Source organism: Ranitomeya imitator, chromosome 1, assembly GCF_032444005.1.
Source record: "Ranitomeya imitator isolate aRanImi1 chromosome 1, aRanImi1.pri, whole genome shotgun sequence".
Taxonomy (NCBI): Eukaryota; Metazoa; Chordata; class Amphibia; order Anura; family Dendrobatidae; genus Ranitomeya; species Ranitomeya imitator.
The window spans coordinates 1,212,120,873-1,212,144,635 of NC_091282.1; the positions used below are offsets into that span (position 1 = coordinate 1,212,120,873).

General features: G+C 45.7%; 1 protein-coding gene across 7 annotated transcripts in view; it reads left to right on the forward strand.

Moving 5' to 3' along the window:
- LOXL3 (lysyl oxidase like 3) overlaps positions 1–23,763 on the forward strand; it is a 211,583-nt gene that overhangs the window by 139,622 nt on the left and 48,198 nt on the right. For all 7 annotated transcript variants that reach the window (XM_069744978.1, XM_069744980.1, XM_069744981.1 and 4 more), the window contains 2 exons: positions 21,341–21,575; positions 21,657–21,837. In XM_069744978.1, the coding sequence (XP_069601079.1) occupies positions 21,341–21,575; positions 21,657–21,837 (416 nt within the window). The remainder of the gene's footprint in view (positions 1–21,340; positions 21,576–21,656; positions 21,838–23,763) is intronic.

Sequence of the window (23,763 nt, forward strand, 5' to 3'; positions counted from 1 at the left end):
TATCCTTCTCTGTTCTTCCAGCATTGTCCTTCTCTGTTCTTCCAGCATTGTCCTTCTCTGTTCTTCCAGCATTGTCCTTCTCAGCTCTTCTGTATTGTCCTTCTCTGTTCTTCCAGCATTGTCCTTCCCTGCTCTTTCAGCATTGTCCTTCTCTGTTCTTCCAGCATTGTCCTTCTCTGTTCTTCCAGCATTGTCCTTCTCAGCTCTTCTGTATTGTCCTTTTCTGTTCTTCCAGCATTGTCCTTCCCTGCTCTTTCAGCATTGTCCTTCTCTGTTCTTTCAGCATTGTCCTTCTCTGTTCTTCCAGCATTGTCCTTCTCAGCTCTTCTGCATTGTCCTTCCCTGTTCTTCCAGCATTGTCCTTCTCTGTTCTTCCAGCATTGTCCTTCTCTGTTCTTCCAGCATTGTCCTTCTCTGTTCTTCCAGCATTGTCCTTCTCAGCTCTTCTGTGTTGTCCTTCTCTGATCTTCCAGCATTGTCCTTCTCTGTTCTTCCATCATTGTCCTTCTCAGCTCTTCTGTGTTGTCCTTCTCTGATTTTCCAGCATTGTCCTTCTCTGTTCTTCCTGCATTGTCCTTCTCTGCTCTTCCAGCATTGTCCTTCTCTGTTCTTCCAGTATTGTCCTTCTCTGTTCTTCCAGTATTTTCCTTCTCTGTTCTTCCAGCATTGTCCTTCTCAGCTCTTCTGTATTGTCCTTCTCTGTTCTTCCAGCATTGTCCTTCTCTGCTCTTCCAGCATTGTCCTTCTCTGTTCTTCCAGTATTGTCCTTCTCTGCTCTTCCAGCATTGTCCTTCTCTGATCTTCCAGCATCGTCCTTCTCACTTCTTTCTGCATTGTCCTTCTCTGTTCTTCCAGTATTGTCCTTCTCTGCTCTTCCAGCATTGTCCTTCTCTGTTCTTCCAGTATTGTCCTTCTCTGCTCTTCCAGCATTGTCCTTCTCTGATCTTCCAGCATTGTCCTTCTCAGTTCTTTCTGCATTGTCCTTCTCTGTTCTTCCAGTATTGTCCTTCTCTGCTCTTCCAGCATTGTCCTTCTCTGCTCTTCCAGCATTGTCCTTCTCTGATCTTCCAGCATTGTCCTTCTCTGTTCTTCCAGTATTGTCCTTCTTTGCTCTTCCAGCATTGTCCTTCTCTGATCTTCCAGCATTGTCCTTCTCAGTTCTTTCTGCATTGTCCTTCTCTGTTCTTCCAGTATTGTCCTTCTCTGCTCTTCCAGCATCGTCCTTCTCTGTTCTTCCAGCATCGTCCTTCTCTGCTCTTTCAGCATTGTCCTTCTCTGATCTTCCAGCATTGTCCTTCTCAGTTTTTTCTGCATTGTCCTTCTCTGTTCTTCCAGTATTGTCCTTCTCTGCTCTTCCAGCATTGTCCTTCTCTGCTCTTCCAGCATTGTCCTTCTCTGTTCTTCCATTATTGTCCTTCTCTGCTCTTCCAGCATTGTCCTTCTCTGCTCTTCCAGCATTGTCCTTCTCTGTTCTTCCAGCATTGTCCTTCTCTGTTCTTCCAGCATTGTCCTTCTCAGCTCTTCCAGCATTGTCCTTCTCTGTTCTTCCAGTATTGTCCTTCTCTACTCTTCCGTATTGTCCTTCTCAGCTCTTCCAGCATTGTCCTTCTCTGTTCTTCCAGCATTGTCCTTCTCAGCTCTTCTGTATTGTCCTTCTCTGTTCTTCCAGCATTGTCCTTCCCTGCTCTTTCAGCATTGTCCTTCTCTGTTCTTCCAGCATTGTCCTTCTCTGTTCTTCCAGCATTGTCCTTCTCTGTTCTTCCAGCATTGTCCTTCTCTGTTCTTCCAGCATTGTCCTTCTCAGCTCTTCTGTATTGTCCTTCTCTGTTCTTCCAGCATTGTCCTTCCCTGCTCTTTCAGCATTGTCCTTCTCTGTTCTTCCAGCATTGTCCTTCTCTGTTCTTCCAGCATTGTCCTTCTCAGCTCTTCTGTATTGTCCTTTTCTGTTCTTCCAGCATTGTCCTTCCCTGCTCTTTCAGCATTGTCCTTCTCTGTTCTTCCAGCATTGTCCTTCTCTGTTCTTCCAGCATTGTCCTTCTCAGCTCTTCTGCATTGTCCTTCCCTGTTCTTCCAGCATTGTCCTTCTCTGTTCTTCCAGCATTGTCCTTCTCTGTTCTTCCAGCATTGTCCTTCTCTGTTCTTCCAGCATTGTCCTTCTCAGCTCTTCTGTGTTGTCCTTCTCTGATCTTCCAGCATTGTCCTTCTCTGTTCTTCCAGCATTGTCCTTCTCAGCTCTACTGTATTGTCCTTCTCTGCTCTTCCAGCATTGTCCTTCTCTGTTCTTCCAGCATTGTCCTTCTCTGTTCTTCCAGCATTGTCCTTCTCAGCTCTTCCAGCATTGTCCTTCTCTGTTCTTCCAGTATTGTCCTTCTCTACTCTTCCGTATTGTCCTTCTCAGCTCTTCCAGCATTGTCCTTCTCTGTTCTTCCAGCATTGTCCTTCTCAGCTCTTCTGTATTGTCCTTCTCTGTTCTTCCAGCATTGTCCTTCCCTGCTCTTTCAGCATTGTCCTTCTCTGTTCTTCCAGCATTGTCCTTCTCTGTTCTTTCAGCATTGTCCTTCTCTGTTCTTCCAGCATTGTCCTTCTCTGTTCTTCCAGCATTGTCCTTCTCAGCTCTTCTGTATTGTCCTTCTCTGTTCTTCCAGCATTGTCCTTCCCTGCTCTTTCAGCATTGTCCTTCTCTGTTCTTCCAGCATTGTCCTTCTCTGTTCTTCCAGCATTGTCCTTCTCAGCTCTTCTGTATTGTCCTTTTCTGTTCTTCCAGCATTGTCCTTCCCTGCTCTTTCAGCATTGTCCTTCTCTGTTCTTCCAGCATTGTCCTTCTCTGTTCTTCCAGCATTGTCCTTCTCAGCTCTTCTGCATTGTCCTTCCCTGTTCTTCCAGCATTGTCCTTCTCTGTTCTTCCAGCATTGTCCTTCTCTGTTCTTCCAGCATTGTCCTTCTCTGCTCTTCCAGCATTGTCCTTCTCTGTTCTTCCAGTATTGTCCTTCTCTGTTCTTCCAGTATTTTCCTTCTCTGTTCTTCCAGCATTGTCCTTCTCAGCTCTTCTGTATTGTCCTTCTCTGTTCTTCCAGCATTGTCCTTCTCTGCTCTTCCAGCATTGTCCTTCTCTGTTCTTCCAGTATTGTCCTTCTCTGCTCTTCCAGCATTGTCCTTCTCTGATCTTCCAGCATTGTCCTTCTCAGTTCTTTCTGCATTGTCCTTCTCTGTTCTTCCAGTATTGTCCTTCTCTGCTCTTCCAGCATTGTCCTTCTCTGTTCTTCCAGTATTGTCCTTCTCTGCTCTTCCAGCATTGTCCTTCTCTGATCTTCCAGCATTGTCCTTCTCAGTTCTTTCTGCATTGTCCTTCTCTGTTCTTCCAGTATTGTCCTTCTCTGCTCTTCCAGCATTGTCCTTCTCTGCTCTTCCAGCATTGTCCTTCTCTGATCTTCCAGCATTGTCCTTCTCTGTTCTTCCAGTATTGTCCTTCTTTGCTCTTCCAGCATTGTCCTTCTCTGATCTTCCAGCATTGTCCTTCTCAGTTCTTTCTGCATTGTCCTTCTCTGGTCTTCCAGTATTGTCCTTCTCTGCTCTTCCAGCATCGTCCTTCTCTGTTCTTCCAGCATCGTCCTTCTCTGCTCTTTCAGCATTGTCCTTCTCTGATCTTCCAGCATTGTCCTTCTCAGTTTTTTCTGCATTGTCCTTCTCTGTTCTTCCAGTATTGTCCTTCTCTGCTCTTCCAGCATTGTCCTTCTCTGCTCTTCCAGCATTGTCCTTCTCTGTTCTTCCATTATTGTCCTTCTCTGCTCTTCCAGCATTGTCCGTCTCTGCTCTTCCAGCATTGTCCTTCTCTGTTCTTCCAGCATTGTCCTTCTCTGTTCTTCCAGCATTGTCCTTCTCAGCTCTTCCAGCATTGTCCTTCTCTGTTCTTCCAGTATTGTCCTTCTCTACTCTTCCGTATTGTCCTTCTCAGCTCTTCCAGCATTGTCCTTCTCTGTTTTTCCAGCATTGTCCTTCTCAGCTCTTCTGTATTGTCCTTCTCTGTTCTTCCAGCATTGTCCTTCCCTGCTCTTTCAGCATTGTCCTTCTCTGTTCTTCCAGCATTGTCCTTCTCTGTTCTTCCAGCATTGTCCTTCTCTGTTCTTCCAGCATTGTTCTTCTCTGTTCTTCCAGCATTGTCCTTCTCAGCTCTTCTGTATTGTCCTTCTCTGTTCTTCCAGCATTGTCCTTCCCTGCTCTTTCAGCATTGTCCTTCTCTGTTCTTCCAGCATTGTCCTTCTCTGTTCTTCCAGCATTGTCCTTCTCAGCTCTTCTGTATTGTCCTTTTCTGTTCTTCCAGCATTGTCCTTCCCTGCTCTTTCAGCATTGTCCTTCTCTGTTCTTCCAGCATTGTCCTTCTCTGTTCTTCCAGCATTGTCCTTCTCAGCTCTTCTGCATTGTCCTTCCCTGTTCTTCCAGCATTGTCCTTCTCTGTTCTTCCAGCATTGTCCTTCTCTGTTCTTCCAGCATTGTCCTTCTCTGTTCTTCCAGCATTGTCCTTCTCAGCTCTACTGTATTGTCCTTCTCTGCTCTTCCAGCATTGTCCTTCTCTGTTCTTCCAGCATTGTCCTTCTCTGTTCTTCCAGCATTGTCCTTCTCAGCTCTTCTGTATTGTCCTTCTCTGTTCTTCCAGTATTGTCCTTCTCTGCTCTTCCAGCATCGTCCTTCTCTGTTCTTCCAGCATCGTCCTTCTCTGCTCTTTCAGCATTGTCCTTCTCTGATCTTCCAGCATTGTCCTTCTCAGTTTTTTCTGCATTGTCCTTCTCTGTTCTTCCAGTATTGTCCTTCTCTGCTCTTCCAGCATTGTCCTTCTCTGCTCTTCCAGCATTGTCCTTCTCTGTTCTTCCATTATTGTCCTTCTCTGCTCTTCCAGCATTGTCCTTCTCTGCTCTTCCAGCATTGTCCTTCTCTGTTCTTCCAGCATTGTCCTTCTCTGTTCTTCCAGTATTGTCCTTCTCTACTCTTCCGTATTGTCCTTCTCAGCTCTTCCAGCATTGTCCTTCTCTGTTCTTCCAGCATTGTCCTTCTCAGCTCTTCTGTATTGTCCTTCTCTGTTCTTCCAGCATTGTCCTTCCCTGCTCTTTCAGCATTGTCCTTCTCTGTTCTTCCAGCATTGTCCTTCTCTGTTCTTCCAGCATTGTCCTTCTCTGCTCTTCCAGCATTGTCCTTCTCTGTTCTTCCAGTATTGTCCTTCTCTGTTCTTCCAGTATTTTCCTTCTCTGTTCTTCCAGCATTGTCCTTCTCAGCTCTTCTGTATTGTCCGTCTCTGTTCTTCCAGCATTGTCCTTCTCTGCTCTTCCAGCATTGTCCTTCTCTGTTCTTCCAGTATTGTCCTTCTCTGCTCTTCCAGCATTGTCCTTCTCTGATCTTCCAGCATTGTCCTTCTCAGTTCTTTCTGCATTGTCCTTCTCTGTTCTTCCAGCATTGTCCTTCTCTGTTCTTCCAGCATTGTCCTTCTCAGCTCTTCTGTGTTGTCCTTCTCTGATTTTCCAGCATTGTCCTTCTCTGTTCTTCCAGCATTGTCCTTCTCAGCTCTTCTGTATTGTCCTTCTCTGTTCTTCCAGCATTGTCCTTCTCTGCTCTTCCAGCATTGTCCTTCTCTGTTCTTCCAGTATTGTCCTTCTCTGTTCTTCCAGTATTTTCCTTCTCTGTTCTTAGAGCATTGTCCGTCTCAGCTCTTCTGTATTGTCCTTCTCTGTTCTTCCAGCATTGTCCTTCTCTGCTCTTCCAGCATTGTCCTTCTCTGTTCTTCCAGTATTGTCCTTCTCTGCTCTTCCAGCATTGTCCTTCTCTGATCTTCCAGCATTGTCCTTCTCAGTTCTTTCTGCATTGTCCTTCTCTGTTCTTCCAGTATTGTCCTTCTCTGCTCTTCCAGCATTGTCCTTCTCTGTTCTTCCAGTATTGTCCTTCTCTGCTCTTCCAGCATTGTCCTTCTCTGATCTTCCAGCATTGTCCTTCTCAGTTCTTTCTGCATTGTCCTTCTCTGTTCTTCCAGTATTGTCCTTCTCTGCTCTTCCAGCATTGTCCTTCTCTGCTCTTCCAGCATTGTCCTTCTCTGATCTTCCAGCATTGTCCTTCTCTGTTCTTCCAGTATTGTCCTTCTTTGCTCTTCCAGCATTGTCCTTCTCTGATCTTCCAGCATTGTCCTTCTCAGTTCTTTCTGCATTGTCCTTCTCTGTTCTTCCAGTATTGTCCTTCTCTGCTCTTCCAGCATCGTCCTTCTCTGTTCTTCCAGCATCGTCCTTCTCTGCTCTTTCAGCATTGTCCTTCTCTGATCTTCCAGCATTGTCCTTCTCAGTTCTTTCTGCATTGTCCTTCTCTGTTCTTCCAGTATTGTCCTTCTCTGCTCTTCCAGCATTGTCCTTCTCTGCTCTTCCAGCATTGTCCTTCTCTGTTCTTCCATTATTGTCCTTCTCTGCTCTTCCAGCATTGTCCTTCTCTGCTCTTCCAGCATTGTCCTTCTCTGTTCTTCCAGCATTGTCCTTCTCTGTTCTTCCAGCATTGTCCTTCTCAGCTCTTCCAGCATTGTCCTTCTCTGTTCTTCCAGTATTGTCCTTCTCTACTCTTCCGTATTGTCCTTCTCAGCTCTTCCAGCATTGTCCTTCTCTATTCTTCCAGCATTGTCCTTCTCAGCTCTTCTGTATTGTCCTTCTCTGTTCTTCCAGCATTGTCCTTCCCTGCTCTTTCAGCATTGTCCTTCTCTGTTCTTCCAGCATTATCCTTCTCTGTTCTTCCAGCATTGTCCTTCTCTGTTCTTCCAGCATTGTCCTTCTCTGTTCTTCCAGCATTGTCCTTCTCAGCTCTTCTGTATTGTCCTTCTCTGTTCTTCCAGCATTGTCCTTCCCTGCTCTTTCAGCATTGTCCTTCTCTGTTCTTCCAGCATTGTCCTTCTCTGTTCTTCCAGCATTGTCCTTCTCAGCTCTTCTGTATTGTCCTTTTCTGTTCTTCCAGCATTGTCCTTCCCTGCTCTTTCAGCATTGTCCTTCTCTGTTCTTTCAGCATTGTCCTTCTCTGTTCTTCCAGCATTGTCCTTCTCAGCTCTTCTGCATTGTCCTTCCCTGTTCTTCCAGCATTGTCCTTCTCTGTTCTTCCAGCATTGTCCTTCTCTGTTCTTCCAGCATTGTCCTTCTCTGTTCTTCCAGCATTGTCCTTCTCAGCTCTTCTGTGTTGTCCTTCTCTGATCTTCCAGCATTGTCCTTCTCTGTTCTTCCATCATTGTCCTTCTCAGCTCTTCTGTGTTGTCCTTCTCTGATTTTCCAGCATTGTCCTTCTCTGTTCTTCCTGCATTGTCCTTCTCTGCTCTTCCAGCATTGTCCTTCTCTGTTCTTCCAGTATTGTCCTTCTCTGTTCTTCCAGTATTTTCCTTCTCTGTTCTTCCAGCATTGTCCTTCTCAGCTCTTCTGTATTGTCCTTCTCTGTTCTTCCAGCATTGTCCTTCTCTGCTCTTCCAGCATTGTCCTTCTCTGTTCTTCCAGTATTGTCCTTCTCTGCTCTTCCAGCATTGCCCTTCTCTGATCTTCCAGCATCGTCCTTCTCACTTCTTTCTGCATTGTCCTTCTCTGTTCTTCCAGTATTGTCCTTCTCTGCTCTTCCAGCATTGTCCTTCTCTGTTCTTCCAGTATTGTCCTTCTCTGCTCTTCCAGCATTGTCCTTCTCTGATCTTCCAGCATTGTCCTTCTCAGTTCTTTCTGCATTGTCCTTCTCTGTTCTTCCAGTATTGTCCTTCTCTGCTCTTCCAGCATTGTCCTTCTCTGCTCTTCCAGCATTGTCCTTCTCTGATCTTCCAGCATTGTCCTTCTCTGTTCTTCCAGTATTGTCCTTCTTTGCTCTTCCAGCATTGTCCTTCTCTGATCTTCCAGCATTGTCCTTCTCAGTTCTTTCTGCATTGTCCTTCTCTGTTCTTCCAGTATTGTCCTTCTCTGCTCTTCCAGCATCGTCCTTCTCTGTTCTTCCAGCATCGTCCTTCTCTGCTCTTTCAGCATTGTCCTTCTCTGATCTTCCAGCATTGTCCTTCTCAGTTTTTTCTGCATTGTCCTTCTCTGTTCTTCCAGTATTGTCCTTCTCTGCTCTTCCAGCATTGTCCTTCTCTGCTCTTCCAGCATTGTCCTTCTCTGTTCTTCCATTATTGTCCTTCTCTGCTCTTCCAGCATTGTCCTTCTCTGCTCTTCCAGCATTGTCCTTCTCTGTTCTTCCAGCATTGTCCTTCTCTGTTCTTCCAGCATTGTCCTTCTCAGCTCTTCCAGCATTGTCCTTCTCTGTTCTTCCAGTATTGTCCTTCTCTACTCTTCCGTATTGTCCTTCTCAGCTCTTCCAGCATTGTCCTTCTCTGTTCTTCCAGCATTGTCCTTCTCAGCTCTTCTGTATTGTCCTTCTCTGTTCTTCCAGGATTGTCCTTCCCTGCTCTTTCAGCATTGTCCTTCTCTGTTCTTCCAGCATTGTCCTTCTCTGTTCTTCCAGCATTGTCCTTCTCTGTTCTTCCAGCATTGTCCTTCTCTGTTCTTCCAGCATTGTCCTTCTCAGCTCTTCTGTATTGTCCTTCTCTGTTCTTCCAGCATTGTCCTTCCCTGCTCTTTCAGCATTGTCCTTCTCTGTTCTTCCAGCATTGTCCTTCTCTGTTCTTCCAGCATTGTCCTTCTCAGCTCTTCTGTATTGTCCTTTTCTGTTCTTCCAGCATTGTCCTTCCCTGCTCTTTCAGCATTGTCCTTCTCTGTTCTTCCAGCATTGTCCTTCTCTGTTCTTCCAGCATTGTCCTTCTCAGCTCTTCTGCATTGTCCTTCCCTGTTCTTCCAGCATTGTCCTTCTCTGTTCTTCCAGCATTGTCCTTCTCTGTTCTTCCAGCATTGTCCTTCTCTGTTCTTCCAGCATTGTCCTTCTCAGCTCTTCTGTGTTGTCCTTCTCTGATCTTCCAGCATTGTCCTTCTCTGTTCTTCCAGCATTGTCCTTCTCAGCTCTTCTGTGTTGTCCTTCTCTGATCTTCCAGCATTGTCCTTCTCTGTTCTTCCAGCATTGTCCTTCTCTGCTCTTCCAGCATCGTCCTTCTCTGTTCTTCCAGCATCGTCCTTCTCTGCTCTTTCAGCATTGTCCTTCTCTGATCTTCCAGCATTGTCCTTCTCAGTTTTTTCTGCATTGTCCTTCTCTGTTCTTCCAGTATTGTCCTTCTCTGCTCTTCCAGCATCGTCCTTCTCTGTTCTTCCAGCATCGTCCTTCTCTGCTCTTTCAGCATTGTCCTTCTCTGATCTTCCAGCATTGTCCTTCTCTGTTCTTCCAGTATTGTCCTTCTCTGCTCTTCCAGCATCGTCCTTCTCTGTTCTTCCAGCATCGTCCTTCTCTGCTCTTTCAGCATTGTCCTTCTCTGATCTTCCAGCATTGTCCTTCTCAGTTTTTTCTGCATTGTCCTTCTCTGTTCTTCCAGTATTGTCCTTCTCTGCTCTTCCAGCATTGTCCTTCTCTGCTCTTCCAGCATTGTCCTTCTCTGTTCTTCCATTATTGTCCTTCTCTGCTCTTCCAGCATTGTCCTTCTCTGCTCTTCCAGCATTGTCCTTCTCTGTTCTTCCAGCATTGTCCTTCTCTGTTCTTCCAGCATTGTCCTTCTCAGCTCTTCCAGCATTGTCCTTCTCTGTTCTTCCAGTATTGTCCTTCTCTGCTCTTCCAGCATTGTCCTTCTCTGATCTTCCAGCATTGTCCTTCTCAGTTCTTTCTGCATTGTCCTTCTCTGTTCTTCCAGTATTGTCCTTCTCTGCTCTTCCAGCATTGTCCTTCTCTGTTCTTCCAGTATTGTCCTTCTCTGCTCTTCCAGCATTGTCCTTCTCTGATCTTCCAGCATTGTCCTTCTCAGTTCTTTCTGCATTGTCCTTCTCTGTTCTTCCAGTATTGTCCTTCTCTGCTCTTCCAGCATTGTCCTTCTCTGCTCTTCCAGCATTGTCCTTCTCTGATCTTCCAGCATTGTCCTTCTCTGTTCTTCCAGTATTGTCCTTCTTTGCTCTTCCAGCATTGTCCTTCTCTGATCTTCCAGCATTGTCCTTCTCAGTTCTTTCTGCATTGTCCTTCTCTGGTCTTCCAGTATTGTCCTTCTCTGCTCTTCCAGCATCGTCCTTCTCTGTTCTTCCAGCATCGTCCTTCTCTGCTCTTTCAGCATTGTCCTTCTCTGATCTTCCAGCATTGTCCTTCTCAGTTTTTTCTGCATTGTCCTTCTCTGTTCTTCCAGTATTGTCCTTCTCTGCTCTTCCAGCATTGTCCTTCTCTGCTCTTCCAGCATTGTCCTTCTCTGTTCTTCCATTATTGTCCTTCTCTGCTCTTCCAGCATTGTCCGTCTCTGCTCTTCCAGCATTGTCCTTCTCTGTTCTTCCAGCATTGTCCTTCTCTGTTCTTCCAGCATTGTCCTTCTCAGCTCTTCCAGCATTGTCCTTCTCTGTTCTTCCAGTATTGTCCTTCTCTACTCTTCCGTATTGTCCTTCTCAGCTCTTCCAGCATTGTCCTTCTCTGTTTTTCCAGCATTGTCCTTCTCAGCTCTTCTGTATTGTCCTTCTCTGTTCTTCCAGCATTGTCCTTCCCTGCTCTTTCAGCATTGTCCTTCTCTGTTCTTCCAGCATTGTCCTTCTCTGTTCTTCCAGCATTGTCCTTCTCTGTTCTTCCAGCATTGTTCTTCTCTGTTCTTCCAGCATTGTCCTTCTCAGCTCTTCTGTATTGTCCTTCTCTGTTCTTCCAGCATTGTCCTTCCCTGCTCTTTCAGCATTGTCCTTCTCTGTTCTTCCAGCATTGTCCTTCTCTGTTCTTCCAGCATTGTCCTTCTCAGCTCTTCTGTATTGTCCTTTTCTGTTCTTCCAGCATTGTCCTTCCCTGCTCTTTCAGCATTGTCCTTCTCTGTTCTTCCAGCATTGTCCTTCTCTGTTCTTCCAGCATTGTCCTTCTCAGCTCTTCTGCATTGTCCTTCCCTGTTCTTCCAGCATTGTCCTTCTCTGTTCTTCCAGCATTGTCCTTCTCTGTTCTTCCAGCATTGTCCTTCTCTGTTCTTCCAGCATTGTCCTTCTCAGCTCTACTGTATTGTCCTTCTCTGCTCTTCCAGCATTGTCCTTCTCTGTTCTTCCAGCATTGTCCTTCTCTGTTCTTCCAGCATTGTCCTTCTCAGCTCTTCTGTATTGTCCTTCTCTGTTCTTCCAGTATTGTCCTTCTCTGCTCTTCCAGCATCGTCCTTCTCTGTTCTTCCAGCATCGTCCTTCTCTGCTCTTTCAGCATTGTCCTTCTCTGATCTTCCAGCATTGTCCTTCTCAGTTTTTTCTGCATTGTCCTTCTCTGTTCTTCCAGTATTGTCCTTCTCTGCTCTTCCAGCATTGTCCTTCTCTGCTCTTCCAGCATTGTCCTTCTCTGTTCTTCCATTATTGTCCTTCTCTGCTCTTCCAGCATTGTCCTTCTCTGCTCTTCCAGCATTGTCCTTCTCTGTTCTTCCAGCATTGTCCTTCTCTGTTCTTCCAGTATTGTCCTTCTCTACTCTTCCGTATTGTCCTTCTCAGCTCTTCCAGCATTGTCCTTCTCTGTTCTTCCAGCATTGTCCTTCTCAGCTCTTCTGTATTGTCCTTCTCTGTTCTTCCAGCATTGTCCTTCCCTGCTCTTTCAGCATTGTCCTTCTCTGTTCTTCCAGCATTGTCCTTCTCTGTTCTTCCAGCATTGTCCTTCTCTGCTCTTCCAGCATTGTCCTTCTCTGTTCTTCCAGTATTGTCCTTCTCTGTTCTTCCAGTATTTTCCTTCTCTGTTCTTCCAGCATTGTCCTTCTCAGCTCTTCTGTATTGTCCGTCTCTGTTCTTCCAGCATTGTCCTTCTCTGCTCTTCCAGCATTGTCCTTCTCTGTTCTTCCAGTATTGTCCTTCTCTGCTCTTCCAGCATTGTCCTTCTCTGATCTTCCAGCATTGTCCTTCTCAGTTCTTTCTGCATTGTCCTTCTCTGTTCTTCCAGCATTGTCCTTCTCTGTTCTTCCAGCATTGTCCTTCTCAGCTCTTCTGTGTTGTCCTTCTCTGATTTTCCAGCATTGTCCTTCTCTGTTCTTCCAGCATTGTCCTTCTCAGCTCTTCTGTATTGTCCTTCTCTGTTCTTCCAGCATTGTCCTTCTCTGCTCTTCCAGCATTGTCCTTCTCTGTTCTTCCAGTATTGTCCTTCTCTGTTCTTCCAGTATTTTCCTTCTCTGTTCTTAGAGCATTGTCCGTCTCAGCTCTTCTGTATTGTCCTTCTCTGTTCTTCCAGCATTGTCCTTCTCTGCTCTTCCAGCATTGTCCTTCTCTGTTCTTCCAGTATTGTCCTTCTCTGCTCTTCCAGCATTGTCCTTCTCTGATCTTCCAGCATTGTCCTTCTCAGTTCTTTCTGCATTGTCCTTCTCTGTTCTTCCAGTATTGTCCTTCTCTGCTCTTCCAGCATTGTCCTTCTCTGTTCTTCCAGTATTGTCCTTCTCTGCTCTTCCAGCATTGTCCTTCTCTGATCTTCCAGCATTGTCCTTCTCAGTTCTTTCTGCATTGTCCTTCTCTGTTCTTCCAGTATTGTCCTTCTCTGCTCTTCCAGCATTGTCCTTCTCTGCTCTTCCAGCATTGTCCTTCTCTGATCTTCCAGCATTGTCCTTCTCTGTTCTTCCAGTATTGTCCTTCTTTGCTCTTCCAGCATTGTCCTTCTCTGATCTTCCAGCATTGTCCTTCTCAGTTCTTTCTGCATTGTCCTTCTCTGTTCTTCCAGTATTGTCCTTCTCTGCTCTTCCAGCATCGTCCTTCTCTGTTCTTCCAGCATCGTCCTTCTCTGCTCTTTCAGCATTGTCCTTCTCTGATCTTCCAGCATTGTCCTTCTCAGTTCTTTCTGCATTGTCCTTCTCTGTTCTTCCAGTATTGTCCTTCTCTGCTCTTCCAGCATTGTCCTTCTCTGCTCTTCCAGCATTGTCCTTCTCTGTTCTTCCATTATTGTCCTTCTCTGCTCTTCCAGCATTGTCCTTCTCTGCTCTTCCAGCATTGTCCTTCTCTGTTCTTCCAGCATTGTCCTTCTCTGTTCTTCCAGCATTGTCCTTCTCAGCTCTTCCAGCATTGTCCTTCTCTGTTCTTCCAGTATTGTCCTTCTCTACTCTTCCGTATTGTCCTTCTCAGCTCTTCCAGCATTGTCCTTCTCTATTCTTCCAGCATTGTCCTTCTCAGCTCTTCTGTATTGTCCTTCTCTGTTCTTCCAGCATTGTCCTTCCCTGCTCTTTCAGCATTGTCCTTCTCTGTTCTTCCAGCATTATCCTTCTCTGTTCTTCCAGCATTGTCCTTCTCTGTTCTTCCAGCATTGTCCTTCTCTGTTCTTCCAGCATTGTCCTTCTCAGCTCTTCTGTATTGTCCTTCTCTGTTCTTCCAGCATTGTCCTTCCCTGCTCTTTCAGCATTGTCCTTCTCTGTTCTTCCAGCATTGTCCTTCTCTGTTCTTCCAGCATTGTCCTTCTCAGCTCTTCTGTATTGTCCTTTTCTGTTCTTCCAGCATTGTCCTTCCCTGCTCTTTCAGCATTGTCCTTCTCTGTTCTTTCAGCATTGTCCTTCTCTGTTCTTCCAGCATTGTCCTTCTCAGCTCTTCTGCATTGTCCTTCCCTGTTCTTCCAGCATTGTCCTTCTCTGTTCTTCCAGCATTGTCCTTCTCTGTTCTTCCAGCATTGTCCTTCTCTGTTCTTCCAGCATTGTCCTTCTCAGCTCTTCTGTGTTGTCCTTCTCTGATCTTCCAGCATTGTCCTTCTCTGTTCTTCCATCATTGTCCTTCTCAGCTCTTCTGTGTTGTCCTTCTCTGATTTTCCAGCATTGTCCTTCCTTCTCTGTTCTTCCTGCATTGTCCTTCTCTGCTCTTCCAGCATTGTCCTTCTCTGTTCTTCCAGTATTGTCCTTCTCTGTTCTTCCAGTATTTTCCTTCTCTGTTCTTCCAGCATTGTCCTTCTCAGCTCTTCTGTATTGTCCTTCTCTGTTCTTCCAGCATTGTCCTTCTCTGCTCTTCCAGCATTGTCCTTCTCTGTTCTTCCAGTATTGTCCTTCTCTGCTCTTCCAGCATTGCCCTTCTCTGATCTTCCAGCATCGTCCTTCTCACTTCTTTCTGCATTGTCCTTCTCTGTTCTTCCAGTATTGTCCTTCTCTGCTCTTCCAGCATTGTCCTTCTCTGTTCTTCCAGTATTGTCCTTCTCTGCTCTTCCAGCATTGTCCTTCTCTGATCTTCCAGCATTGTCCTTCTCAGTTCTTTCTGCATTGTCCTTCTCTGTTCTTCCAGTATTGTCCTTCTCTGCTCTTCCAGCATTGTCCTTCTCTGCTCTTCCAGCATTGTCCTTCTCTGATCTTCCAGCATTGTCCTTCTCTGTTCTTCCAGTATTGTCCTTCTTTGCTCTTCCAGCATTGTCCTTCTCTGATCTTCCAGCATTGTCCTTCTCAGTTCTTTCTGCATTGTCCTTCTCTGTTCTTCCAGTATTGTCCTTCTCTGCTCTTCCAGCATCGTCCTTCTCTGTTCTTCCAGCATCGTCCTTCTCTGCTCTTTCAGCATTGTCCTTCTCTGATCTTCCAGCATTGTCCTTCTCAGTTTTTTCTGCATTGTCCTTCTCTGTTCTTCCAGTATTGTCCTTCTCTGCTCTTCCAGCATTGTCCTTCTCTGCTCTTCCAGCATTGTCCTTCTCTGTTCTTCCATTATTGTCCTTCTCTGCTCTTCCAGCATTGTCCTTCTCTGCTCTTCCAGCATTGTCCTTCTCTGTTCTTCCAGCATTGTCCTTCTCTGTTCTTCCAGCATTGTCCTTCTCAGCTCTTCCAGCATTGTCCTTCTCTGTTCTTCCAGTATTGTCCTTCTCTACTCTTCCGTATTGTCCTTCTCAGCTCTTCCAGCATTGTCCTTCTCTGTTCTTCCAGCATTGTCCTTCTCAGCTCTTCTGTATTGTCCTTCTCTGTTCTTCCAGGATTGTCCTTCCCTGCTCTTTCAGCATTGTCCTTCTCTGTTCTTCCAGCATTGTCCTTCTCTGTTCTTCCAGCATTGTCCTTCTCTGTTCTTCCAGCATTGTCCTTCTCTGTTCTTCCAGCATTGTCCTTCTCAGCTCTTCTGTATTGTCCTTCTCTGTTCTTCCAGCATTGTCCTTCCCTGCTCTTTCAGCATTGTCCTTCTCTGTTCTTCCAGCATTGTCCTTCTCTGTTCTTCCAGCATTGTCCTTCTCAGCTCTTCTGTATTGTCCTTTTCTGTTCTTCCAGCATTGTCCTTCCCTGCTCTTTCAGCATTGTCCTTCTCTGTTCTTCCAGCATTGTCCTTCTCTGTTCTTCCAGCATTGTCCTTCTCAGCTCTTCTGCATTGTCCTTCCCTGTTCTTCCAGCATTGTCCTTCTCTGTTCTTCCAGCATTGTCCTTCTCTGTTCTTCCAGCATTGTCCTTCTCTGTTCTTCCAGCATTGTCCTTCTCAGCTCTTCTGTGTTGTCCTTCTCTGATCTTCCAGCATTGTCCTTCTCTGTTCTTCCAGCATTGTCCTTCTCAGCTCTTCTGTGTTGTCCTTCTCTGATCTTCCAGCATTGTCCTTCTCTGTTCTTCCAGCATTGTCCTTCTCTGCTCTTCCAGCATCGTCCTTCTCTGTTCTTCCAGCATCGTCCTTCTCTGCTCTTTCAGCATTGTCCTTCTCTGATCTTCCAGCATTGTCCTTCTCAGTTTTTTCTGCATTGTCCTTCTCTGTTCTTCCAGTATTGTCCTTCTCTGCTCTTCCAGCATCGTCCTTCTCTGTTCTTCCAGCATCGTCCTTCTCTGCTCTTTCAGCATTGTCCTTCTCTGATCTTCCAGCATTGTCCTTCTCTGTTCTTCCAGTATTGTCCTTCTCTGCTCTTCCAGCATCGTCCTTCTCTGTTCTTCCAGCATCGTCCTTCTCTGCTCTTTCAGCATTGTCCTTCTCTGATCTTCCAGCATTGTCCTTCTCAGTTTTTTCTGCATTGTCCTTCTCTGTTCTTCCAGTATTGTCCTTCTCTGCTCTTCCAGCATTGTCCTTCTCTGCTCTTCCAGCATTGTCCTTCTCTGTTCTTCCATTATTGTCCTTCTCTGCTCTTCCAGCATTGTCCTTCTCTGCTCTTCCAGCATTGTCCTTCTCTGTTCTTCCAGCATTGTCCTTCTCTGTTCTTCCAGCATTGTCCTTCTCAGCTCTTCCAGCATTGTCCTTCTCTGTTCTTCCAGTATTGTCCTTCTCTACTCTTCCGTATTGTCCTTCTCAGCTCTTCCAGCATTGTCCTTCTCTGTTCTTCCAGCATTGTCCTTCTCAGCTCTTTTGTATTGTCCTTCTCTGTTCTTCCAGCATTGTCCTTCCCTGCTCTTTCAGCATTGTCCTTCTCTGTTCTTCCAGCATTGTCCTTCTCTGTTCTTTCAGCATTGTCCTTCTCTGTTCTTCCAGCATTGTCCTTCTCTGTTCTTCCAGCATTGTCCTTCTCAGCTCTTCTGTATTGTCCTTCTCTGTTCTTCCAGCATTGTCCTTCCCTGCTCTTTCAGCATTGTCCTTCTCTGTTCTTCCAGCATTGTCCTTCTCTGTTCTTCCAGCATTGTCCTTCTCAGCTCTTCTGTATTGTCCTTTTCTGTTCTTCCAGCATTGTCCTTCCCTGCTCTTTCAGCATTGTCCTTCTCTGTTCTTCCAGCATTGTCCTTCTCTGTTCTTCCAGCATTGTCCTTCTCAGCTCTTCTGCATTGTCCTTCCCTGTTCTTCCAGCATTGTCCTTCTCTGTTCTTCCAGCATTGTCCTTCTCTGTTCTTCCAGCATTGTCCTTCTCTGCTCTTCCAGCATTGTCCTTCTCTGTTCTTCCAGTATTGTCCTTCTCTGTTCTTCCAGTATTTTCCTTCTCTGTTCTTCCAGCATTGTCCTTCTCAGCTCTTCTGTATTGTCCTTCTCTGTTCTTCCAGCATTGTCCTTCTCTGCTCTTCCAGCATTGTCCTTCTCTGTTCTTCCAGTATTGTCCTTCTCTGCTCTTCCAGCATTGTCCTTCTCTGATCTTCCAGCATTGTCCTTCTCAGTTCTTTCTGCATTGTCCTTCTCTGTTCTTCCAGTATTGTCCTTCTCTGCTCTTCCAGCATTGTCCTTCTCTGTTCTTCCAGTATTGTCCTTCTTTGCTCTTCCAGCATTGTCCTTCTCTGATCTTCCAGCATTGTCCTTCTCAGTTCTTTCTGCATTGTCCTTCTCTGGTCTTCCAGTATTGTCCTTCTCTGCTCTTCCAGCATCGTCCTTCTCTGTTCTTCCAGCATCGTCCTTCTCTGCTCTTTCAGCATTGTCCTTCTCTGATCTTCCAGCATTGTCCTTCTCAGTTTTTTCTGCATTGTCCTTCTCTGTTCTTCCAGTATTGTCCTTCTCTGCTCTTCCAGCATTGTCCTTCTCTGCTCTTCCAGCATTGTCCTTCTCTGCTCTTCCAGCATTGTCCTTCTCTGCTCTTCCAGCATTGTCCTTCTCTGTTCTTCCAGCATTGTCCTTCTCTGTTCTTCCAGCATTGTCCTTCTCAGCTCTTCCAGCATTGTCCTTCTCTGTTCTTCCAGTATTGTCCTTCTCTACTCTTCCGTATTGTCCTTCTCAGCTCTTCCAGCATTGTCCTTCTCTGTTTTTCCAGCATTGTCCTTCTCAGCTCTTCTGTATTGTCCTTCTCTGTTCTTCCAGCATTGTCCTTCCCTGCTCTTTCAGCATTGTCCTTCTCTGTTCTTCCAGCATTGTCCTTCTCTGTTCTTCCAGCATTGTCCTTCTCTGTTCTTCCAGCATTGTCCTTCTCTGTTCTTCCAGCATTGTCCTTCTCAGCTCTTCTGTATTGTCCTTCTCTGTTCTTCCAGCATTGTCCTTCCCTGCTCTTTCAGCATTGTCCTTCTCTGTTCTTCCAGCATTGTCCTTCCCTGTTCTTCCAGCATTGTCCTTCTCAGCTCTTCTGTATTGTCCTTTTCTGTTCTTCCAGCATTGTCCTTCCCTGCTCTTTCAGCATTGTCCTTCTCTGTTCTTCCAGCATTGTCCTTCTCTGTTCTTCCAGCATTGTCCTTCTCAGCTCTTCTGCATTGTCCTTCCCTGTTCTTCCAGCATTGTCCTTCTCTGTTCTTCCAGCATTGTCCTTCTCTGTTCTTCCAGCATTGTCCTTCTCAGCTCTACTGTATTGTCCTTCTCTGCTCTTCCAGCATTGTCCTTCTCTGTTCTTCCAGCATTGTCCTTCTCTGTTCTTCCAGCATTGTCCTTCTCAGCTCTTCTGTATTGTCCTTCTCTGTTCTTCCAGTATTGTCCTTCTCTGCTCTTCCAGCATCGTCCTTCTCTGTTCTTCCAGCATCGTCCTTCTCTACTCTTTCAGCATTGTCCTTCTCTGATCTTCCAGCATTGTCCTTCTCAGTTTTTTCTGCATTGTCCTTCTCTGTTCTTCCAGTATTGTCCTTCTCTGCTCTTCCAGCATTGTCCTTCTCTGCTCTTCCAGCATTGTCCTTCTCTGTTCTTCCATTATTGTCCTTCTCTGCTCTTCCAGCATTGTCCTTCTCTGCTCTTCCAGCATTGTCCTTCTCTGTTCTTCCAGCATTGTCCTTCTCTGTTCTTCCAGTATTGTCCTTCTCTACTCTTCCGTATTGTCCTTCTCAGCTCTTCCAGCATTGTCCTTCTCTGTTCTTCCAGCATTGTCCTTCTCAGCTCTTCTGTATTGTCCTTCTCTGTTCTTCCAGCATTGTCCTTCCCTGCTCTTTCAGCATTGTCCTTCTCTGTTCTTCCAGCATTGTCCTTCTCTGTTCTTCCAGCATTGTCCTTCTCTGTTCTTCCAGCATTGTCCTTCTCTGTTCTTCCAGCATTGTCCTTCTCAGCTCTTCTGTATTGTCCTTCTCTGTTCTTCCAGCATTGTCCTTCCCTGCTCTTTCAGCATTGTCCTTCTCTGTTCTTCCAGCATTGTCCTTCTCTGTTCTTCCAGCATTGTCCTTCTCAGCTCTTCTGTATTGTCCTTTTCTGTTCTTCCAGCATTGTCCTTCCCTGCTCTTTCAGCATTGTCCTTCTCTGTTCTTCCAGCATTGTCCTTCTCTGTTCTTCCAGCATTGTCCTTCTCAGCTCTTCTGCATTGTCCTTCCCTGTTCTTCCAGCATTGTCCTTCTCTGTTCTTCCAGCATTGTCCTTCTCTGTTCTTCCAGCATTGTCCTTCTCTGTTCTTCCAGCATTGTCCTTCTCAGCTCTTCTGTGTTGTCCTTCTCTGATCTTCCAGCATTGTCCTTCTCTGTTCTTCCAGCATTGTCCTTCTCAGCTCTACTGTATTGTCCTTCTCTGCTCTTCCAGCATTGTCCTTCTCTGCTCTTCCAGCATTGTCCTTCTCTGTTCTTCCAGCATTGTCCTTCTCTGCTCTTCCAGCATTGTCCTTCTCTGATCTTCCAGCATTGTCCTTCTCTGCTCTTCCAGCATTGTCCTTCTCTGCTCTTCCAGCATTGTCCTTCTCTGTTCTTCCAGTATTGTCCTTCTCTGCTCTTCCAGCATTGTCCTTCTCTGTTCTTCCAGCATTGTCCTTCTCTGTTCTTTCTGCATTGTCCTTCTCTGTTCTTCCAGCATTGTCCTTCCCTGTTCTTCTGTATTGTCCTTCTCTGTTCTTCCAGCATTGTCCTTCTCTGCTCTTCCAGCATTGTCCTTCTCTGTTCTTCTGTATTGTCCTTCTCTGTTCTTCCAGCATTGTCCTTCTCTGCTCTTCCAGTATTGTCCTTCTCTGTTCTTCCAGCATTGTCCTTCTCAGTTCTTTCTGCATTGTCCTTCTCTGTTCTTCCAGCATTGTCCTTCCCTGTTCTTCTGTATTGTCCTTCTCTGTTCTTCCAGCATTGTCCTTCTCTGCTCTTCCAGCATTGTCCTTCTCTGTTCTTCTGTATTGTCCTTCTCTGTTCTTCCAGCATTGTCCTTCTCTGCTCTTCCAGCATTGTCCTTCTCTGTTCTTCTGTATTGTCCTTCTCTGTTCTTCCAGCATTGTCCTTCTCTGCTCTTCCAGTATTGTCCTTCTCTGTTCTTCCAGCATTGTCCTTCTCAGTTCTTTCTGCATTGTCCTTCTCTGTTCTTCCAGCGTTGTCCTTCCCTGTTCTTCTGTATTGTCCTTCTCTGTTCTTCCAGCATTGTCCTTCTCTGCTCTTCCAGCATTGTCCTTCTCTGTTCTTCTGTATTGTCCTTCTCTGTTCTTCCAGCATTGTCCTTCTCTGCTCTTCCAGCATTGTCCTTCTCTGATCTTCCAGCATTGTCCTTCTCAGTTGTTTCTGCATTGTCCTTCTCTGTTCTTCCAGCATTGTCCTTCCCTGCTCTTCCAGCATTGTCCTTCTCTGTTCTTCCAGCATTGTCCTTCTCAGTTCTTTCTGCATTGTCCTTCTCTGTTCTTCCAGCATTGTCCTTCTCTGTCCTTCCAGCATTGTCCATCTCTGATCTTCCAGCATTGTCCTTCTCAGCACTTCTGCATTGTCCTTCTCTGATCTTCCAGCATCGTCCTTCCCAGCTCTTTCAGCATTGTCCTTCTCTACTCTTACAGTATTGCCGTGTTCCTCTCTTCCAGTTCCAGTTTCCAGTTTAGTCTTTCTCTGTCCTTCCAGTATATCCATTATGCTTTAGTACATTCTTTTTTAACCTTATTTCTCCAGTACTTCTCATTTATGAAGACATCTTTTTGATTTGTGGGGTTGAGGATTTTTGCATTCCCGTTCTGGTGAGTATTCTGAGCACTCATACAATGGCTCTGTCTCTACAAGGGACTGAGAAGACCTCAGATAGATTTCACTCTTTTTAGCATTGTTTCTTCATTAGTTCTAGTTGGGGTTTGAGACGCCTTCATATGTTTTTTCTTTTTAACCCTTATTTCCAGCAGTCCTTGTAACTTCTCTGAGTGTTTCTGCTTTTTCATACTCATGTATGGCAGAAGGCAGGTGAGCATAAACTCGCGGGGCTTCAAGGCTTCTTTACTCTGTCTCAAATTGTCTTGTGAGATCTTCAGTGATTAATCACACTCTTCACAAATGGAGACAAGTGAGTCAATCACTGTTCCCCCGATCCATCAGTCTGAGACGGTAGGATCACTTTGTGAATGATTTCACAATTGTATGGAAGGAAACCTATTGAATACCGAGTCCTGCGAGTCCTGAGCTGGGTGATGGCTTTGTCTTTACTCACAGCTGCATTTGACTTTAGATTAGATTTTGCTCATCCTTCTTTTTTTGGTTGGTACTTCACTTCAGTACTTGTGAGACTGGCTCCGAAATACAGCGGATGTGCATTTCTGGTTTCTCCTTACAATACTGATGCAAGGAAAGCAAGTATGCAAGTTTCCTGAGTGCCATGTTGTCCTGGTTGGGCTGCGCTGGTCCCTGGTGCTCAGATTGATCATTAGTCTTTCTGTTCCTCTCCCGCAGGCTTTATCTGGACAGACAGAAGCCGTCGTTCCGCTTGCACTCAGTGAAGTGCTTGGGCACCGAGGTTCACTTGTCTCTGTGCCCTTTTGAAGTCTATAAGGTGAACAACTCTGCAGCGTGCCAGGACGGGGGCCCAGTGGTCATAAGCTGCACTCTCGGCTCGGCATTTGCAGCTCAAAACACAGGACATATGGCAATGAAGAAGAAGAAAGTTGTGCAGGAGGCACATCGGGAGGTCAGCAATTGTAAGGAGTCACTGGGCGCTCTCAGTGCTGCACCGTGTGCCCTCACTGTCCTATTCTTCTCTGTCCTACAGGAAATCATCCGACTGAAAGGAGGTTCTCGCCCTGGTGAGGGTCGTGTTGAGGTTTTGAAGAATGGTCAGTGGGGCACTGTGTGCGATGACCGCTGGGACCTGCAGGCAGCCAGTGTGATTTGTAGAGAGCTGGGCTTTGGAAGTGCCAAGGAAGCCTTGACTGGTGCTCGCATGGGTCAAGGTGAGTGGTTTCCAGATAAGTAGTGGTGGTGCCTCCATTCTGAAAGTGATACACAGGATGAAGCAGAATGTCCCAGATCATTCATCACCATGCTGCATACCACGTTTCTCATCCTAAGGCTGGTAGAGCGCCTTTGCAAAGATCTGGAGATTCATGGTAGTGATGAGTGAATTTTTTGGGAAAACGATCGTCAAACGAATATGGCACATTTGGATTCGTGATCGGAAACACGAGCAAAATTTTATAAAATCAGAAAAAAACGGTAAAAGTGTGGGAAAATATTTGCGTTGCCACAAAAATATTTTCAGCACTTTAGCAACGATAATGGTGGTGTATCATGAGTGTTTCACACGTGGCTGATGAGGCGAGGGGGTTTGCAGAGCTCAGAGGCGCTGCCTTCTTGTAAACAGTCCTTTTTTTCCCCTAACTTTATGTGTGCACATTGCGACTAGCCACAACGGCTTGTATCGTTGGCTGCTGAAATCACATGACCTTCTTCATATACAGTAAATAGCGGACATCTTGTTGTAGCGCTATTTTGACACTGATACAGTGCAGAGAGGCTGCTCCTGACGCTGACACTGTTAGCAGGAAGACTTTAGCTAGTTAGCTAAATACTGTTCAGTGTGGCTGTTAAATTTACCTTCCAGCACTTTTTTTGGCCATTACTGAGGTGCACAGACAAAGCTGGCAGGGCACATATCCTACAAGTGTGTTGTGCACTGCTTCTATTGTGCTCCATGCACGAGTACAGCATTCTAAATAATATTTTTTCACTACCTAAATTTGAAACAGTGTGCTGTATCCCACCCTGTCATTTAGTGCTGTGGGGATATGAAACTGTCTGCCGACATAAAGCACATTAAATAAAATAATAATTTTTCAGTTGCAAAAAGTTAGACAACCCGCTGTACTATACTTTGTCATTTTGTTGGGTTGAAATTAAGCTGTAGAGGCCTGGTCCAGAGGCCACAAAAAATCCTTCTGTTCCTAATGTCATACAGTAGGGGACCTGACTTTCAAATAGTTTGTAGCATCTAGTGTGTTATAGAGGCCTGATCCAGAAGCCACAAAAACTTTTTCTGTTCCTAGTGTCAAACTTTCAAATTCTTTGTAGCATCACTTCTTTGTCATACAGGCCTCATCCACACTCAAACAATTCTTTCTCCTGTGACTAACATGATACAGCACGCCATATTTCAACTTTGAAATTTCTGTCTCTGAAATTCAGCTGTTTGCAGAGGTGGTGCAGAGTTTAAAATCTATTTTTTGTTGCTAATACTGTGCTCTTACCAGACTATCTGAGCAACATGACTGGGAAAAAGCAAGTCCGTGGTGGAAGGGGAATTACGCTTGGTGTTCAAGTTGTACGTGGGGTAGGTGGTAATGTTTGTGAAAGCCCTAGTGAACCAACATCACATCCTATGCAAAGACAACTGACAACTTCTGTTACTGGACAGACTATCTTTCTTTGACAGATGCACAGGGGTACACCTTGTCAATGATGTCCAGAAAGAGCATGTGCTCGAGTGAATGGCAAGCTCAGCTTCAAGTGGTCTCTCCTCCTCTTCCTCCATCTCAACATCACACCCAGTACAGTCCACAATTGTGGCACCCAAATTCCCCTTGCTTCTCCCCGCATCCCAACTGTCCAACCATACAACTCACTGTACGGAACCACAGATGGGTAAGTCCGAAGAGTTGTTTACACATATTATGCCATGTTCATCAGAAGTGTACTCAAAAGCTTCAGAGTCAAGAGGAGGAAATCTGCACCGATGCCCAAAATATTTTTAGCTTTGATCCGGGGCAGGATGAAGTAGTGTCCGAACAGCATCCTGACCCTCGTCATTAGATGTTAACTCCTTGAGGGGTCAATCCTGATGAGACTCAGATAGCTGAGGCTCATGTGGACAGTACTGTGCT